General features: G+C 53.4%; 4 protein-coding genes across 5 annotated transcripts; 2 read left to right on the top strand and 2 right to left on the bottom strand.

The window, feature by feature from the left end:
- Nucleotides 1-199: 199 nt before the first annotated feature.
- On the top strand, nt 200-2,067 carry LMH87_004194 (uncharacterized protein; the record flags this gene model as incomplete). Its single annotated transcript, XM_056195375.1, has 2 exons — nt 200-392; nt 458-2,067. 2 exons carry the CDS (start codon nt 200-202, stop codon nt 2,065-2,067), a joined length of 1,803 nt encoding a protein of 600 aa, XP_056049010.1.
- A 288-nt stretch (nt 2,068-2,355) lies between these two features.
- LMH87_004195 (uncharacterized protein) lies at nt 2,356-3,242 on the bottom strand (the record flags this gene model as incomplete). The annotated part of the gene is made up of 4 exons (XM_056195376.1): nt 2,356-2,860; nt 2,954-3,007; nt 3,109-3,124; nt 3,212-3,242. 4 exons carry the CDS (start codon nt 3,240-3,242, stop codon nt 2,356-2,358), a joined length of 606 nt encoding a protein of 201 aa, XP_056049011.1.
- Nucleotides 3,243-3,780: 538 nt separating this feature from the next.
- On the bottom strand, nt 3,781-18,558 carry LMH87_004196 (uncharacterized protein; the record flags this gene model as incomplete). 2 transcript variants are annotated; one of them, XM_056195377.1, is made up of 2 exons in its annotated part: nt 3,781-13,191; nt 13,270-18,558. In XM_056195377.1, 2 exons carry the CDS (start codon nt 18,556-18,558, stop codon nt 3,781-3,783), a joined length of 14,700 nt encoding a protein of 4,899 aa, XP_056049013.1. The 2 variants fall into 2 exon arrangements, with proteins under 2 accessions (XP_056049013.1, XP_056049012.1); XM_056195378.1 differs by lacking the exon at nt 13,270-18,558 and having other exon boundaries at nt 3,781-6,207.
- A 384-nt stretch (nt 18,559-18,942) lies between these two features.
- LMH87_004197 (uncharacterized protein) lies at nt 18,943-19,607 on the top strand (the record flags this gene model as incomplete). The annotated part of the gene is made up of 2 exons (XM_056195379.1): nt 18,943-19,170; nt 19,284-19,607. The coding sequence occupies 2 exons, from the start codon at nt 18,943-18,945 to the stop codon at nt 19,605-19,607; spliced, it is 552 nt and encodes a 183-aa protein (XP_056049014.1).
- Between the last annotated feature and the right edge of the window lie 15 nt (nt 19,608-19,622).

Here is a 19,622-nt window from a genome sequence, read left to right on the forward strand (position 1 = left end):
GAAATAGCCCTCCGTCAAGGACTCAGCAAGGCACCTGCGCATTAGCAAGTTCAGTTTGACACTATTGAAGCGGCATACCAAACTCCAAGGCTTAGAGTATCTACATAACGGACGCATCCTGGCCATCATCCCGCGCTTGCTGGGCCAGGCCCATGCAGCTGTACAAAGCTGTCGCATGTAATCTGGCTGGATTGCGAGCATGGACCACCCATTCCCATTAACGCCGGAGGACTTGTACAACCTGCAAATGGAGCTTAAGCAAGTCCAATATGCCCAGACGAATCACGCCGACAGAATACTGCGACTGGAAAAGCGACAAACCGATGATTCGACCATCAAGTCGGTATGGAACTCTCCATTTCCTGGAGTTCTTGCAGGCACTCCCCAACAAGGTGCGAATCAATCTAGCGCAATTCCCGTGTCCACAAGAAATTCGAACAGCGTTGACACTTTCCAGGACCTGTCCAGATTCCTCACAATGACGTGTTCGACGACTCTGATGAGCAGGGCGAGCAACTCTTAGGGTCGCTGCACTTAGGGCCTGCTGAAGAAGAACCGGTTCGTCGCGGCGCTGCATCAAGAGCTAATAGTGTCCGATTCGACGAGAGCGCGTTGCACGGCTCTGGCTGGAGCGGTGCACAGAGCAACCGACACTCTGGAGAGTTTGGCTCGCGCCCGGCAAGTGGTCTCTTCATGGAAAGAACATTGTCGCACAAATCCGATGGTCGACATAGCTCAGCAGGGCATTCCGTTCACTCACATCATTCTGTGGCATCGGGCCGTGCGAGTAGCGTTGGCTTAGATACGGCCGGTGACGACGACGACTCGTCTTCATTCGGTATTCCAGAGCCCCCAATTTCTCTTTTTGTGCTTGGCTCCGTTCCATCCATAATAAGATGCTGGTTGACGACAAATTTTGCCCACCGAACACTTCTATATGCCGACGTTTGCAGCGGATCCCAAAAATCAACGATTTCCTACTCACTGCTTGAGGAGCTCGACCTTGTGGAGGAAATCGAGAAGGATGTGGATGGGATATGCCGTGCGCGTCTTCAGGTATATTTTGCAGAGGCTGTTGTGACCAGGCGCGGTCGTAGCTCAGAAGGTTCCGAAGGGCTAGTACCGTCCATGTCCGTCGCCTTCGAAATCGCTGGCTCAAGTCCCTCAAATTCTGCAAGCGACCAAAAGCCCATCCGTGTCTTCATCGGCAGCGATGCCTTACGAGCGCATTGCGCCGACATCTTGTTTTCCAAAAATATCTTGGTACTGTATGGAAACGATCGTGACAGACTACGTGTCCCGTTCGTACGACCCGAGGACGATGAAGTATTCCGACATGTCAGCACCACCAATGTGCCACCGGAAAAACAAAAACTGAATGCGACCGCCGCACCTTTTGTCCTTCCAGGAAAACTTGACAGTAATGGCCGAGAAACGCGATCTGATCCGCCAGAGACGCCTGACGAAGCCCATGTACACGAACCAACATCGCCAACCACTGTTCACACACGAGGGAGAAGGCGTGGAAGTACGAGATCTCGTCGCAGCACAAATGAAAACAAGCAAATGCGAGACTCAAGCCATGGAGGTGCCCTGTCTGGCAAAGAAGATGCTACTGGCTCCGAGTCTTCCCGACGAGAATCCTCTGCTGGCATTTGGGGCTCGTGGCGACATGGGCCAAGCGGCGGCCACGAAAAAGACGCTGCCCCAATCAGCGGATATCAGCCAGCGCCATCGAGGAGCTCTCGTGGCATGAAGGCTTTGAAGCCAGGAAAGCCGAGTTCGTCTGCCAAAACCGGAGCCGCCTATGAGGCACCACTTCCATCCCGGGCCGATGGCCGACGAAAGAGCCAGGTCAGCGTCGGAGGCGAAAGCGTGAATGGCAACAACAAGAAGGACGCCAAGCGATCTGTAAGCGCGACAAGCGAGGCCAGATCTCATACGTCAGCACGCGACAAGAGTGCTGCGCCGTCTGGTACTCATGGAGCGAACCCAGTAGGTGTCGCATCCGCCTTTTCGTGGATGACACCTGGTGGCAAGCCCAAGAGTTCGACGGGACAAGACTGAGTCGGTGCTCAGAATCTTGCCAAGCATTTACGGGTATCATATTTTAGAAATATGGTAGGACATGGAGTCTTCTTTTGTTGAAAAGGGGTCGCATACTGTATTATCGAAGTGTGGCGGAGACATGAACGTGCTCGAGAATCACAAGCATGTCTGGTGCAACACCATTGCTTTGCTCCTCTCAGCAGGAGATGCTAAATTTAGTGGCATTCCCCGTTATATAGATCTACAAATAGAAAGAAAAAAAAGAACACATGATGAATTCTGTTTTGCTACAGCTGGGTGGTGTAGCTAAATCTTGGGCATTGGCGGCAGGCTCTCGAGGACTTTTTTCGTATTGTCCCCCGCGCCCTTGACGATGCCAATGAGGGGCTTGAACGCCGGGTGCGACGCGTCGCCCAGGCACTCGTACATCCAGCTCTCGCTAGACGTGACGGTGACGCCCGGCTCGGCGCGCAGGCGGTCCAGCGCCACGACGACCTCTTGGCGGTTGCAGCTGCTGACGCCATCGGCGACGACGTAGACGGCGTGGCCGGCGTCACGCAGGTCCAGCGCCGTCTGCGTGATGCAAATGTGCGACTCGATGCCGACGAGCGCAACCTGCGACTTGCTCGCCAGACTGGAAGCGAGCTCGGGCACCATCATGGAGAACTTGGTCTTGTCGACGGGGGTAGAGGTCAGGTGCGCGGCGACGCTGGGCACCGTCGGGCCGAGCTTGGCGGCCGTCTGCGTGGTGACGTGCACGGGAATGGAGGCGGCCTTGGCAAAGGCGAGGAGCTTCTCGGTGGTGGTGACGCTGTACGTTTCGTTGATTCAGTGCGTCAGTAAGGGGCGGTGGCGGGTTGCGTGGGGACAAGGGCGACTGAGGCAGGACAGGGTTTGGACGTACACCTTGTCAAATTCGTGGATGGCGTTGCGGAACTTTTCTTGCAAGTCGCAAACACTATACACATTCCCGTTAGCTTTCAGCCGTGATTGTGCTGCTCCCCCAGCTCTCCAAGGGCAACGACAAAGGCAGGTAGGCGGTCGAGGGAGGTGGCGTACAAGATGGCGGGGTTCTCTGTCCGCGTGCGCATGCGGCGTTAGCTCTTCGTCGCTAGGCCAGCGATGAGCTCGACTGAGGGGATTCTCTGGAATTGTGACATACTGAACCGCATCTGAGTAGCTGTCTGCGCCATTGTGCGTATCAAGACTGGTTTGGTGGGCGAGCGGTGGCGGATCGGGACAACAGACGGGGCGGGGGTCAGGCGGGCGGCGGTGGCGGCGCGGAGAATGAAGCTGGACTGTCGAGCAAATTGCATTGACTTGTGGAGTGTGAGCGTTGATGGGACAGATGACGATGGCAGCAGCTTGGAGGTAATTTGCTCGCTGGTCTAGAATCGGCAAATGTGAATGAAAGAGGTTGAAAGAATGTCGGAGCCAGTGCCGTCACCGCCGACAGCCAAGTGGAGCGGTGATCCTCGGACTTCGGCATCATGCGGGGGAGAGCGGCGCTGGGCGGCCAATTCGAAACATCACGTCTTGGAAAAATTATGTATTTTGTAGTGATTGTAAATTAATCTCTATAAATCTTACTTTTTGAAAACTATACACTGCATAAAAATCATTCTATCATAATCTGCCAAACTCCATAAAAACAAACGCCATGTCCATGCAAGAAGTCATGTCGCAGTCGTGCCATCTATATGCTAGAACAAAAGATATAAACAAAAATCATTATGAATTGACCTCTGCAAACCATGTCCGCAGCAGACCAGCCAGCGCACTCGGCAGCTCCTCCAGGTTGTGCACAATCAGGTAGTACTGGAACGGGAAGGTGTCGAGGTACCGCTCAATGACGACCCTGCTCTCGCCGCCCTCGTTGACAAACTTGGCCTCCTTGAGTTCGAGCACGCTGTCACCCTGCTTCTTGTCCCGGTCGTCCATGATGATGAAGACGACCATGATGCGCTCCTCCATGGCCTCGCGCAGCAGCCGGCGAATCTCGTCGTGCGCCGACGACGGGGTGAGGCCGTCAGAGAGAATCAGCGCCAGCTGCCACAGGTCCGCGCCGGCGCCGCCCCCGCCCGACTGCTGCCGCGCGAGGCGGAAGTTGTCAATCGTCTGGCGGAGCAGCTGCGCGATATCCGTGCGGTCCTGCGAAAAGGAAAACCTTTGCAGCACCTTGGCGCCCGTGTCCGACGAGAACGGGTCCGAGAGCTGGTGGGCAGTGAAGACATCGGCGCCGAAACCGAGGACGCCGACCTGACCAACTTCCAGCATGGTGAGGGAGCGCGAGACCATGACGAGCGACTCCATGGCCAGCGTGCCCGAGGACGACTCGCCCATGCTCTTGGAATCATCGACGCAGAGCATGATCTGGTACGTGCGCTTGGTGGGGATGCTGCGCCGCATCCAGATTTTGTCGCGCTTGTAGCTCGATGCAATGTACGGGATGATGCGCTTGATGTTGAGGCGCTTGCCGGTGCGGAAAGCGCCAGAGAGCTTGGTCGACTGGGACGGCGTGAGGATGAGACGCAGCTGCGACGTCAGGGAGAGCGAGTGGCTGTGCGTCTTTGTCTGGAAGTTAGACCACTCCTGTAGGCAGTCGCCAAACTCGCGTAGCTGACGGTCTTCGTCGGAAATGTGTGTAATCGATAGCTTCTCAGAGGCGTTCTGGAGAGATTCGTCCTCGTCAAACTCTTCCTTCTCGACGCCGTCCTCTTCCGGTGTAGGTTCTCTGTCGTAGTTGCCCTGTCGCGTCTTGACGCCGGATCGGCCATCGTCTTCCCGCTCATTGTCAGCCTTGTTGCCGTCTGCCTCTTCCGTATCCATTTCGTCTGGAATCTCGTCTGGCTGTTGCTCATCTGCTCCCTCTGTGACACGGCTCTCCGGATCCTGCTTCTCTTTATCGATAGCCATGGTTTCATCCATTGGTTGGATGTCTTCATTGTCTGCAGTGCCCATGGCCTGAGTATCAGGTGCAGTGCTGTCGTCCTGGAGGTGCTGAAACTCTCGCTGCGCCTGCTCGTCAGGTTGATCTGACTGTTCTTGCTTGACGTCCTCGTTTGGCTGGGCGTCCTTGATATCAGATTGCTGACGGTGCCAGCGCTCTAGAGCATCCCCGAGCTTCTTGAACGGGTCACTGCGCGGAGTTTCCGGCTCTGCTGCATCTTCTTGTTGCTGCTCGGCCGACTTTTCTGTCCGGGAAATGGCTCCCTTGTTTCCGGAGCTGGTGTTTTCATCGGCACCAGCCTCTCCCATGTCACCTTCATTTTGCTCCGCCGCATTAGCCTGGAATTGGTCGTCCAACTCCATTGCATCCTTGTTTTGGTCCTGTCCAGAGCTCTTCACGTCGCTCGGGGCTGCATTGTCCAGCTCAGTTGCATCCGCGGGATCGGACTGATCCTGGGTATTATCTTGTTGCTCTTCCTCCATTTTGTCCTCCTGCTCTGGCTCTTCTTTGACCTCTTCGTCAACTTCATCTTCGCCAACTGCGTCAACGTCTTTCTCTTCCGCTTCCTCTTTTGCGTCGCCCTCTTCCTCGCCGTCTTCAGGATCGGCTGGCTTTTGTTGTGTCTCATCACCAGCTTCCTCATCTTCATCTTCTTCGACGTTGTCCTCCTGCTGTTCGGGGGCAGTCTCGTCCTTGTCTATATCAGAGAGATCGTCGAGGTCTTCGTCACCAGACATTTCTTCCTCGTCTTTCATGTCCAAATCCATCTCTTCAGGTAGCGCAAGCGTCTCGTTTTCTTGGACATTCTGGTCCTGCTTATTGAGTTCCTCCTGCGCCTGAACATCTTCATCTTCCTCCTCGGCTTCTTCGTCCTTGTTGTCATCCTTGTTATCATCCTTTTTGTCGTCTTCGTCCGCTTCCTTTTCGGCTTCCTCCTTGCTAGGCTTCGTCTCATCGGGAATGGGATCGTCGTCCTTCTTCTGGCCCTGCGCTTTGTCTCCCTGCTGGTCTTTGTCGGCCTTCTCCTCGTCTTCACCATCCCACATCTTCTCGTCCACGGCAGTAGGATCCAGGTCATCAACATCACCTGCCTCCTCATCCATATCATTCTCTTCCTCTTCTTCCTCTCCATTCTTGGATCCATTTTCGTCATCTTCGTCGGCGCCGTCTACGCTGCCCATGTCACCCTCGAGTTCTTCATCAGCCATATCAACGGCATCCTTCTCGTCCTCCATCTCGCCACTCTCTTCCTTGTTTGCCTCTTGCGCGAGTTCAGTCAGGTCTTCGTCGGGTTGAACATCCTTGCTAATGTCATCTGCACCTTCACCATCGCCAAGACCGGTACCGGCCTCAACTTTGCCTTCTCCGGAAGTTTCATCGGACTTTTCTTGTGGCGTGCAGAAGCCTTGGCCAGCGATTTGAGTAAACGCGCGAGTCAGGATATATCCCAGATGCGTTGTCGACTTATGCACATTGAGCGCATTTTCAACCGCCTTTTGACAGAAGAAGACAAATTCTTGAAGAATTGGCGAGACAACCGCAATCATACCAGCGGCTGCACTGCTTGTTGTCGCCGAGTTCAGGTCCAATTGCTCCAGTAATTGCAGCGACTGCTCCACGCTTTTGGCGAACCCATCCATGCGGAGTTGCTTGATTACCGAGAATAGACCGTCATTATGGTTCACGAACCAGCTCGGCTCTTCTTCATTTGTTGGAACCTCGAAAGCTTTCTTCTTCGCGGCCTCCACAGCAACCAAGATAGTGTCACTGAGTCTTGCCAGAATACCTCCAAAGTTAGCGAGGGGAATGCTTTGAAGCTCAGCGCCTGCCGTTTCTATCTCTGCCTCCGACCAGCTCGAGATGTAACTAAGAACAAAGGACAGGTTGGGAGACTGTTGCATCAAGTCTGCCAGCTCGGAGCGCAATTCACCAAGTGCATCCGAGATGTTTGCGTGCGTTGATTCATAAGACTCTGACGTCAGGTTTGTCGGCAGACTTGGTAGTGCGCGCAACGTCTTGAGGTGTCCATCCAGACGGCCGACCCAGCCTTGGAGCTTTTCCAAGACTGAGTCATGACCTGTGCCAAGAAGCTTTCCGTGAGAGCGCACTAGATTGATACCAAATTTAAGTAGCTGCAAGACCCAAGGAAGCAGAGTCTCGATATTGCTATCAACAGTCCGGCACCGCAAGTTTCCAAGCCTCTCAAAATGACGTAGCTCGGTAAAGGAGTGCACAGCATCCTGAAGTGAGCCCAGAGAGCGAGCCGTTGTGGCGATGCTTCGGCGCTGTGCTCGGGTGAGGTAGATAAAACCTTCGACAAAACCGATACTGCGGTTAACTTCGGCAGAAGTGAGATCTTCTGAGTGGTCGCGGGCTGCATCGCGGACTTTGGGTGCAAGGTCTAGCATCTTGTGGAAATAGTACTCTGCCTCGTTGATAGTGGCAGAGCTGTCCAAAGTAGTATTCGCACCAGATGCAAGAACCACAGCCAACGACTCTTGTTCCGCAAGCGGTTCTTGGGCAAGGTTGTATCTCAGGCCCATGTTGCGCAGTTCTCGCAAGGTATCAGCGAAGAGCTTGCGCTTTCTTGTCTTCAGATGCTTCACCTCAGTCTTGTTTTCCTCGGTAAGATTTGCTGGTGTTTCTTTACGAAGCTCCGCCATGGACTCTTCCAAGCTAGAGAGGTACGACTCAACGCTCTCGGCGACCGTTCCAGTGATCTGCGCAGTATTGGCAATGTTGTTCATCACGGAAACAGTCTTTGTCACATTTGCTAGTCGCTTATGGCTAGCAAGCCATCCAGGAGCATTTGACTCCAGAAGAGTCAACATGGCCGTCGAAACACCGTGCTCACTGGGGTGAGCAATGCTGACGTTTCCGGGGAAGGTCGTTTCATCAGGCAGACCCTGGATGATCAGGGTCTTCATTTCTTGACCCAAAACGCCGCGGAACTTGCGCACAAGTCGGAAGAGCTTGAGATGGGACTTCTTGGCACTCTCACGGAGAGCAGTAATGTTTGTGTCTTTCCAGCTAGCCATGAGCAGCACATCCTTCATTTTCTTGTCAATCGGCGTGCGCCCCGTAGTAATTATCTTGGCCGCGGCAGTCTCGAACCTCGCGTAATAAGCAAGGAAATTGGCAACAGCTTGCGTAATAACGACGAGATTGGGATAGTCCTGGATCAGAGCCCTCAAATGAGCCAGAAGTTGTCTGAGAAGGGAAACTCGGGTCTGAAACTGGCCAACAATCGACGTAGAAAAGTAAGACTCCAAACTCTGCAGGAGAGATGTTGCATATATCTGCAACTCGGATTTAGAGTCGACCATCGACAGTGGTACAGCGATAATAACTTGATAGGCAATAAACCACCAGGAGTAAGCGTCCTCCTCGCATTTTGTTTTCTCCATGTCGAACAGATTTCCCCATGTGGATAGTTCAAGTCTGCGCCAGCGGATAATTGTGCTGGTGAGGGCATTGTGCAAGTTCAAAGCGCCGTACTTCTGGCTGGCCCAGCCTCCAAATTGCCATTCGTAAACGAGTGCATGCAGGTGCTCTACCTTGTACACGATACTTGCAAGGGGCTCGGAGTGAACAAGTTCCAAAACTCCATCGCATGCCTGAATGACATCGACAAGGGGCTGCATGTGGCCAATCTCATCAATCGTCTGCAGTTCTCGGAACTTGGCCCGGATATCATGAACGATGGCAACCAATTGGCGTGCCTCAGTGAGGTTGGCGTGAGAGTAGAAGTTGTAAGTCTTATCTATTGGCGGTGTTTGAAGCTCGTGCAGCTTTTCGCTTAGAAGGAGCACCACAGGGGCGATAAGTTTGCTCTGCAGATCTTCGTCGAGGCTGGCATGGCCTTCGGACTCGCGTACAATCCGGTTGCAAATGCTGAAGCACACACGACGAAGGGCTGCAGAAGGCTCGTCACTCTCCAAGAAAAGTTTCTTGTGGATCTCTGCCACCTTCACAGAGGTGTTGCGTACCTCATCCTTGTTCTTTTTTGGCTTGGCTGAGGGAATCTCTTCCTCATACGAGGGGAACAGCTCATTGAACTCTTCAGCGTCAACTTCTTCTTCGTCTTCCAAGGACCCACGGAACCGATACATGCTCGTTCTGGCAGCTTCCTCTGCCCTATCCGCTTCGAGGCGCTTGCTCCATTCGTCAAAGAACGAGTGGAAGCATTCAAAGACTCGCTGTCGTGAATCATCATCGAGCTGCGACTGCCCATTGATGGCAATCCTGCTATTTACAACATCGAGAAATTCAAACGATTTGTCTGCTTCCGGAAGGAATCCGCTCATCTGTAGGCCGCCGACGAAAGGAGTGGCGCTAGCGATAGCTTGGATAGGGCTAGCCAGCTTGGCTGCATTTGAAGTATCGCAAAGCGAAAGTCCAATCAGGAAGCAGCGTAAAAGACTTGATACCGGCCGCGTTATGTCCTGGTATGCCTGGAAACGGGCATTGAGGCGGTCAAGCAGTCTCATAATGTTTTCCTTCAGCAAGGCAAGGCCGCTGTCGCTGTCTGTGGAGTTCGCATGCGACTGCAGAATCGTAATAATATCAGAGCCGACGATGGATTTGAGAACATTGGAGAACTCGGCATGGATCTGGCTCAATTCGGACCGCTCAGGTCTGAAGACAGGGACAACCTCTTTGGGAAGCGGGTCCAGCTGATCGATCTCATCAACGAGGATCTGCTGTCTGGTGCTTGTGAGCTGGCCGGCAAAAACCTCCTCAAATGCATGAATGTGTGAGAGTCTCTCGCGTAAGAAGTTTTCGAGTTGCTCGAAGAATTGTCTTTCCATCATAGGACTGAGCTGAGGGTCGATAATGCGGTCAGGTACATAGAGCTTCGTAAGTCCAATTGTAAACTGAACCCAAGCCAAACCGGACTGTAATGTGCTGCGGCTATTAGACAGCTTCGAGGCAGCAACACTAACGATTGAAGCGATAAAGTGATCAAGAACAATCTGCATGAAATGGGCGGGCAGGTTCTCGTTCACAGAACAAGCATCTCGCAGGGCATTTTCACCGCCATCAACTAGGGCGCTGAACTCTGACGCTTTCGAAAATAGCTCGAGGCCAAGCGCTTGAGATGCTTCGCCGTGACTTGCGAAAACATCAAGCAGAAGAATCTGAAGAACTCGATTGAGCTGGGTGGTGGGATCGGCAGAGATATCGGAGGTCATTTGTGCCATCTGCCGACCCAAGGCTGGCAGCTCAGCTTCGAGGAGCTGAAAGGAGTTTAAGGTGACTGAGCCGATGTTGTTGAGCTTATTCCAAGCAGACGACATCAGGCGCCCATCCCAGGGATACTGGTTCTGATAGGCCAAGCAATCAGCATACTGCAGCCAAGATGCAGGACCAGCGGTGCTTGCGAGCATCAGACGGGCTCGAGTCGAGAGATCAGACAAGATGGAGAGTTCGTAGTTGCCAGCTTCGGCAGTGGGCTTAGCACGCAGCATATCAATTTGTCGCAGACCCTCGAACTGCGAAGCAAAGAACGGCACTCGTTTTCCTGTCTCGTCTTCAGTCTGACTCTCAAGCGATTCAACAACGGCAGAAAGCTCTCGCACGAGTTCATCGGAGCTGCTGGCACCCGATCGAACAATGGCATATGCCTGCTCCATAGCCTGCTGGGCCTTAGCGAGCTCCGGAATGCTAGCTCTTGTCTTCCAGCGAAGCTCGTCAAATCTTGTCACAAGCTGATCCAGCTTGAGCACCTCGTCGTAGATAAATTGGCTAGGTATGGGGAGCGGGCGAAGCGTGTTCCAAAGCTGCTCCATGCTGAGACCTGTTGAAAGCTGGAATCCACTGGCAAAGTCACTTTGCAGCTTTCCCAGGATAAGTGAAACCAGAGCAGAGAGTGCTGGGGATTCAATTTTCGCAAGCTGCTTCTTCAATAATCGTGTACCCTGTGTCAGATGAGCCTGGAACCTGGCTTCATCCAGTGTTTCCTCGGTAGCTAATGCAATTGTACGTTCAATGTAGTTCCATACTAGACTCAAAAATCTGGCAGAGACCTGATGCTCGTTCGATGGCGCATTGCCGAGGTATGCACGAATAGCACTCAGCACGGCGTCCATGAACGCTGCCAACCTGACAGTAGAGTCCTTCGACACAGCAGCAACACGATCACTGATGAGCGATCGCTGCAGTCTGTTAAGAGCGCCTAGTTTTGAAGTTCGAGCCAAAGACTTTTGGTGATCAATGGATTCTTGAACACTGAATATCTCCATACAGGAGTCGTAGATGGTCGCAATCCACTCTGCCGAGTTGCCATTCTGTGCGAGGCGCGACACGGCATAATTGTTTAGCGGGTGGATAGGCTGCGATTGGGCTGTACCGCTAATGAGAGCCTCAGGCAAGCTCGAATAGAGGTCCGAAACGCTCTTTCGGGCATCAGACCCGTTGGGAGACTGAAGAAACTTGACAAATTGCTGCAGATGAGCGGAGAGAGATGGCTCTTGTCCAAACTCGTTCGTGAAGCGCAAGAGAGTGGCTAGGTCTTGAAGGTTAATGTTCTGAAGAGAGATGCGCAGAGCATCAGAAGGCTTGTCATTCTGCACCAGCAGCTGCGAAGTATTAAGAGTCGACAGATATCTCTGGAGACAGCTCTCCACAGGTGCGATGTAATGAAGACTGGGATCCACACTCGGGGGGCTGTCACATAGATAAATTTCAACAGCTCGGTTGCGCATGGCGCGAGACAGCTCGCCATATCTTGGGTCCACGGTGAGGAAAATCCTGAAGTCCGGATGGGGTCTCACAACCCGTGGTTCGCCTCCTGGTCCGCAGTGCTCATTCACACTTAGGAAGCCATTGGGTTCCAGAAGCGAATTCAGACGATCCAACACGGACGCGTTGCAGAGGTTTGCGTTATCCAGGACCAGCCACTGGCCCGATTCCAGAGCCTTGATAATGACACCATCAAGCCATTCAAATCGCGGGTTCTCAAGCACAATTGGCTGCGCGAGAAGAGCGGCAAGTTTCGACAAGTGAACGCTGACATCCGAGTTGGTGGGAAGCTCCTGGAGAAGCAAAGTAACAGAGGACTGGATGCGTGAGATCTCCTCGCTTTTGCCAGAAAAATTATCAATCTCGTACAGTAAAACGAGAACAGAATCAGGGAGCTTGGTCGGAATCATAGTCATGATGGAATCGTGGAGATAGGCGCGCAAGTCGCGAATAGCAGCATTGACTTCGCGAAGAGGATCAGCTTGTTCAAAACCACCCACAAGGTCCATAGTGTCGATATCCGCATTCATTGGGAATACAACTAGAGGCTTTCCGGATAACGCCGCGACGTACTCCAGCAGCGCCGTCTTTCCAAAGCCCGAAGGGCTGGTGAGGATGCACGGAATATTTTGCTTGACACAGATCATGAGAGACTCGAGCTCGGGAAGGCGGGGGACAACGTTGATTGGTGGCAATCGTTCAGGTTGCGAAGAGGAATTCCGAGGAAGAAGTGCAAGGCCGACTTGGCTAGAGTCGGCATTCAGGTCGTGATAAAGGCTGTGGCTGCGTGGTTCAGCGCCAAAAACCTGGGTGTAGAGCTTGGTGACTTCGGAACGATCCTGCGGTAAGCGAAAGCGCTGCCGCACCATGATGTCAAGGAAATCATCGGCCTGGCCCTGCTGGAGAATGGGGTCAGAGGAGTTGAGCAGATGCAGCCAGCGAAGAACGTCACGTAAGTTAAACTCCCAGGGTCCGCCCTGTGCGCCAAAGGAACGATCGAGCATGAGTTGCTTATCCATGTCAGTGACAAATTGGATGAGGTTGCTGACCATGTCAGGTGGCAGGTTTGGGAAGTTGTGCGATGCGATGAGCTTAAGATCCTCATCTGTAAACACATCGGCATAGACGACAATGAAACGATTGACAAAGGATGCGGGCAAACCCTTTCGGCCGCCGCCCTGATGGTGGGGATTTTGCGCAGCAAACAGGCGGAAATTGGGGTGGCGCTTGAAGACTTGGTCGAGTTCCGAGACGTACACTTCACCACGATGGTCCAGGCAGGCATTCAGACCCTCCAACACAGACTGCGACGCCAGGTTCATTTCGTCAAGCAGAACCCATTCACCTTTTTGCATGGCCTGCAAGAAGGGAGCGTCGCGCCATGCAAAGTTTCCAGCCTCGGCTCCCTCAACAGGCACATCGGTACCAAAGAGATCCATGAGATCAGTCTGATCTGACAGATTGATTCGGGTCAGCGGTTGGCCACAAGCATGTGCTAGGGCAGCGACAAGAGACGTTTTTCCTACACCGGGGCTGCCCTCGAGAAGAATTGGCTTGTGCATCTGCAAAGCTCGGACAACTCGCATGGTATTTCGTCTGGTAGTTGGGGCGTGGAAAGCAAAGTCGGCAAGCGGCGAGGCGTCCAGCGCGCGGGGAATACTGAACGCGCCGATAGCCAAGTTGTCCGGCGTCACCCTGAACTCTGGCTCAGAATCATAGATCTGAGAAGCATCCTTGCCCATGAGTTCAGTCAGTTTGTCGAGGCACTGCTGCCGCTGTCGTTGGGTAGCCTGGGTATCTGTGGCGAGAACAGCAGAAGGATTGGCACCAATGCTGTCGATGAAGATGGCCGACGCACCGTGCACCAACGCAAAGGGAATCTTACTCGCTGCAGCAGAGTTCATGAATTGAACCCAGACCAAAATTTCACGGATGGAGAATGGAGTGGTGGCCATTGGGCGGAAAGTGGCACCAAACCAAACAGCAAAGTCAATGATGACCTTCGTAGCCTGCTTGACCTCGTCCTTTAGTTTTGTCTGAACAATTTCTTGAATATCCTCGTCGCCGGACAATTGAGGAACCCAAATCTCCGTAAAGCGATTTCGAAGAGCAGGCGACAGCTCCTTCTTGCCAAAGTCACCACCGGGGTTCATGGTGGCGAAGAACTGGAAACCGGGCGCGCCAACCACAAAAGAATCGTTGCTGCCCTTTTCGGCCAGAAGCAGCGTTCTTTGGGGCTCAAGAACCGAATTTAAGCGCTCAAGCACGGAGTCGTCTGCAAGAGAAATCTCATCTAGTAGGAAGAATTGTCCATCTCTCATAGCCTCGACAAGAGCACCATCAGACCACTCAAAGAGGGCCTTGCTCCGCGTAACATTGCTGGCGATTTTGCCCTTGAGAGCTTCGTTCACTTGATCGCTATGAATGGCTTGCGATTGATAAAGCTGGTACTTTTCTTCGGGCGATGCCGGAATGGAAGCTCCCACGAGCGTAAGAGCCAGAGCAAGGTCCTTGTCCAGCGTATCAAGAATCGCTCCGCGATTGCGTACTGGTCGCTGCGAACCAATCAAATCTCCGGTTTCTGTATTCTGGTGAGCGTTGACAATATGCAGCTCCGTCTTGAGAGCCTCCGCGAGCAGCTGGCAAACAGTGGTTTTACCGCAACCAGTCTCGCCGACGAGGAGGACAGGCTCGTTGTTCTTCAGCGCCCGCGAAACCAGTACATAAAGCCGACGCATGGCGTGAGTCCAAACAACACCCTGGCCATTCTGCTGGGTAGCAAAGCTCTTCAATTCGGGTGCATCTCGTGCGGAGTAGAGCTTGTGGGTGTCAATCTTCACCTTGAACACCGTTTCGATGATTTCCTTGACGGCCTGCCTCTCCTCGTTATCTCGGACTCGCTCAGCAAGAAGCATAAAGCCATGCGCGGCGATGTCCTCGCGCGTTTCCGCCTCACGCAGTGCCCATCGGAACAAATCTCGGAGAGTGGCAAAGCTGTCTTTTTGCTCAAAGAGCCGGCTGGTCTGTCGAAGTCTGGAAAGCTCCTTGTAGACGGAAACAATACGACGGCAATCGGGAGGGGACGTATTACGACTGCGCTGTTGCAGAATGAACTCAAGCTCGTCTTCCGGGATGTCGTCGAAATGAAGTTCCAGGAATCGATTTCGGAAAGCACGCGAGAGAACTTTTCGTCCACCATAAAGACCCGGTGGGTTCTGAGTCGCAAAAAGAATAAAATTCTCATGTGGACGCACGACTTCTTGAGTCTCTGGAATCAGCAGCTCGCGGTTGTCATCAAGAAGTCTGTTCAGTGCTTCAAGCACGTCTGTAGGTGCCAGGTTCAGTTCGTCGAGAACGATCCAATGCCCCTGTCTCATTGCCTGCACAAGAACTCCCTCTTGGAACTTGAGCTTTCCATCTGATCCAGATACGTAGGTACCAAGATACTCCTGTAAGTCTGTGTGCTCGTGGTTGTTGATTCGTACGAATTTGTTGCCCGTGAAATTGGCAAGATACTCAATCATACTTGTTTTGCCAGCGGAGGTAGGGCCCTGGATGAGGATGGGGAATCGTCGTGTGGAAGTGGCACGAACCAAATTGAGCAAGTTGCGCTCAACATATGGTGTGATAATGTAATCATCTCTCTCCACTGGCTGTTCGTCTCCCTGGAAGAGCCAATATTGTCTATCGCGCGCCTTGTTTTGAAACTTGACGTAGCTCCTACCGTCACTGGGATGCTTGGGAGGCTGCGAGAGCAGTGACTGCGGGTCGCCATGGCTGTCGAGAAGGTGATGGTAGATGAGTGGCACCAGCATGTTCTCGGATTGGCGGTCGAGTAGGGTCAGAAAACCCATAGAGAAGCCTTCGTACAAAGCTCTTCGGACGCCATATAGAGAGCCGATGGTATTGACATAGGTCAGTACACGAGTGAGCGTTCGCAGACTGAAATGCGGGACCTCGTTGGCGCCATCCACAATTCGCTTCTGCTCAGCCAACTTTTTAGTGTTAAGATATAGTCGCGCAATGTCGTCCGCCGCCTTGTCATTTTTGTTGCTGGTGCTGCCTAGATATGTCTTGATGATTTGAAGTAAGTCCTTTTCATCTGTATCCGGACTCTTGACGTAGAGCTCCGTGAACCTGGAACGAATTCCAGCCGGCAAGTCTCTTTTGCCGATATCTGTCGCCGGGTTCATTGCTCCAAAAATGCGGAAATGTGGATGCGCGATAATCTTCTGGATTTCGCCAGTCTCGGATAGCAATATCGAAGGTCGCTCATTGGGTCCTGTTAGCAAGTCTGCGATGCTCTCTAGAGTATCTGGAGAAGCCAGGTTGATTTCATCGAGAAGAACCCAGTCGCCGTTTCTCAGGGCCTTGACAAGATTGCCCTCGACGAATGAAAAGGCAAAGCCACCCGGTCCGGCCGCAATTTGAATCTCAAACTGCTCCAGATTACGAGCAAACGTCTCCCATCGCGGACGGAGGTCAAGTAAGCTCTGGAGTTTGGAGTGTGTCTTCCTGCGTTTTGTTGGCTGAGAGTCGTCTTGTCTCTCTTTCTGCGCTTGGGCATGAGCCTTCTCCAGCTCCGAGACGATTTTGGCAAACATTTTAGGCGCCTCCTTCCATAGCTTTGCAACCTTGGACCACTGCGACCTGACAAAGCATTTTCCAACTTGCTCCAGATACTTTTGATTCTTTGAGGCTGAAATGCCGGTCGCGTCGAACAAATCCTCGAACTCTTCCTTGAGTGGAACTGCAAGACTGCGGACATTCACCGGCTTGAATCCACCGAGTAAATCTCCAACCTCACTCTGCTGTGAAAGGTTTACCGCGATAAGATTGTTGCCCAGAATCTCTGCCAGCTGCTGCACAACAGTCGTCTTGCCGATACCAGTCTCACCAACCAGTAGTACAGGCTCTTCAAGCTTCACAGCAACCGCGATTTGCTCGAGAAGTCTTTTGGCATGCACAGTACTGGCAAAGGTCTGCTTTGGCTTTGCAGCCCTGGGCTGAACTCGTTTCTTCCTTAGCGTCACTCTGCCAATCGCTAGCTGAGTCTCGCTTTCGTTTAGGGGGGGTATATTGGCAGTCAAATAATGCTCTGCCCGTTCCCTAGACAAGTGCATCTCCTCAGCAATGGCAAAAGCCAGGTGCTTGCTCAACTCGACATCTGGGCAGCTTCCCAGGAAGCAATCCACAGCCTCCATGAACATCCAGTCTCTCGTCGTTTCTGATATGGGCTCCTCTCCGGTTGTTGATCCTGCGGCTAGTAGGCATTCTTTTAAGCGACGACACCATTTCAGCAGATCTCTGAGATTGGACTGTCTTTCCATGACACTGCGCCCGCGAGCTGTGACGACGGAAGAGCTGCTCAAGCGGGCCAGCCGACGATGAACAGCTAAAATTCCAGTAATGTATTTCTGAAGAATAGGATATGTTTCGACGACGACTCGCTCGAGCTCGGACTCTGTAAGTTGATCTGTATGGAGCGATTGCCAGAAGCGCATTCCAACTAGTGAAGGCAGGTTCTCGCGACCGTTCAGTCCTCGAGACGTTCTGACTGTAGCAAGGAGGCGGAAAGTGCTAGCTGCTCGGATCGTCTCCCCTCGGCTGGGTATCAGAAGTTCGTTGCGCTCAATCAGCGGTAATAGCGTGCTGAGGACTTCGGTCGGCGCTCGGTCAAGGTCTTCGACTAGAACCCATCGTCCCTCCTTGACGGCTGTTGTTAGCACACCTGGTCGCCACTGAAAGCTGCCCGGCTTCGAGTCTGTGGAGTAAAGGCCGATGAGCATCTTTGCGTCAGTCTGCTCGTTTAGATGTAATGTGACCATCTCGGAATGCATTCCAAGTTGGGTCGCAATCTCTTGGACGAGCGCCGTCTTTCCAACTCCAGATGCGCCGTGAAGGAGGATCGGTCCAGGGTTGCGCAACAGCTTCGCGAAGCTTTCCAGGTTGGACATTGTGGTGTCGGTCAAAACCAAGCTGGCCAGGTCTCCTGTTGGACCATACGGGCGCGGCAATACGACTTGCCCGTACGCAACAGAGTACGGTGTTAGTTGCTGCACATAGTGCTCAGTGGCGCTATGTTCTGGGGCATTTTGCGAAATTTCTTGTCTCAAGGCGAGCATCTTCTTGGCTCGCTCATGCTCATGAAGGGAAAGAAAACCGTAGTCAATCTCGACGCCGTCAAATTCAGCGGTGATGGGCTCGTCGCCAACATGCGTTTGAACGAGGCTCTCTAGCTTCTTATCCGAAGCGTAAAGAAGCTGGCAGAAGATGCGAATGGCGAGATATCGGACAGCGCGACTGTCATGTGCGAACAGGTTCTGCATGAGCGCAGCCGAGACAATGGAGCCGAAAGCGCGCAAATCGAAACTCAAAAGTCGCCATGTTGCGAGCAAGCACTTGGTCAAGTCTCTATTGCCTAGACTTAGCGAGGTGTCGTCCAATTGCAGAGGTTGCAGGCGCAGCGACGAGGCCTGCGTTAGTCTCTCACGAGCAGGCTGGGCACGGAGAAAGGTGGCGAGGTCGGGGCTGAATGGTAATAATTTAGCTGCGGCAGAGACGGCATGTATACGCTGCAAGTTCGACTTGGCGTTGAGAGCCCATCGCGCGCAGATGTCGGGGAACACATTCTCAAAATGTGCGTATATGCGGTCTGTAAGTGCTGGGATGAGAGCCGCCTGCGCAACGGCATCTAGCAGACGTGCAGAGGGCTGGCTCTGGATCACGTCGAGTAAATCGGGGGGCAGATGATGTAAAGCAGTCGAATCCTGCAGGAGCGACCTCCTCTGCCTCGAAACATCGATCAGGGCCATGATGGCGACTGTATCGAAGTTTTTTTTTCTTGCAAACCTTCAAACGGGTATGCAGAAGCGCCAAATGCACCTTGGGCCGTGCCGTACACTGAGCTGTGCTGCAGCTCAACTTTTTTTTTTTTTGGAGCTAGGCATTAGCAGGGATCTGGCTCGGTGGTGGTACTACAAATATCCGGCCCAATCAGCGGCGACCAAATTGGTCGAGCTGCGGGCCGCTAGTCTGGACTTTGGCTTGTGGACTGGCCGGCCAGAAACACCTCTGGGAAAAACTTCAGGGTGAACTGTTCTAAGTAGCTACGAGAAAACCGCACGCGACTCGCCATCTCCTCCTCCTCCCCGTCCAGCCACGCATCTCCAGGCGAACCAATTCCCTCCTTCACAGCAATGGCCATGTCCTGCCGGTACGCGGCGCGCTTCTGCGCCCGTCAATTGCGCTCTGCCAGCGCCCTGCGAGCCCCTACACAGACTCTGCGCCTCGGCGCCACATCGAGACGGTACAACTCGACAGACGCCGCCGCCGAGGCTCCCGCGAACCCCAAGATTGCCGAGATTGTCGAACAGATCAGCAAGCTGACGTTGCTCGAGACGGCCGACCTCGTCTCCAGCCTCAAGGTACGAATTGCAGCCCGCTGCTTCAACGACTCCGGGCGCACGAGACATCTCAAGCTGCTGGGGGGTCGCCGTATCCCACACCTAACGCATATGCTAACGAGACAATCCTCTAGACCAAGCTCAACATCCCCGATCTCCCCGTCGGTGGCTTTGCTGCCGCTCCCGCCGCTGCTCCCGCGGCCGCCGAAGAAGCCGAGGAGGCTGCCCCTGCCGCCGCCGAGAAGACTCTCTTCACCCTCCAGCTGCAAGAGTTTGACGCCGCCACCAAGGCCAAGGTCATCAAGGAGATCAAGAGCTTGCTCGGTCTGAGCCTGGTCGAGTCCAAGAAGTTTGTCGAGAGCGCGCCCAAGATGATGAAGGAGAATGTCCCCAAGGAGGACGCCGAGAAGATCATCGCTACCATGAAGGAGCTCGGCGCCAAGGTCACCATGGAGTAAAAGGAAACAGCGAAA

The sequence above is a fragment of the Akanthomyces muscarius genome, chromosome 2, assembly GCF_028009165.1.
Source record: "Akanthomyces muscarius strain Ve6 chromosome 2, whole genome shotgun sequence".
In the NCBI taxonomy this organism is placed as follows: Eukaryota; Fungi; Ascomycota; class Sordariomycetes; order Hypocreales; family Cordycipitaceae; genus Akanthomyces; species Akanthomyces muscarius.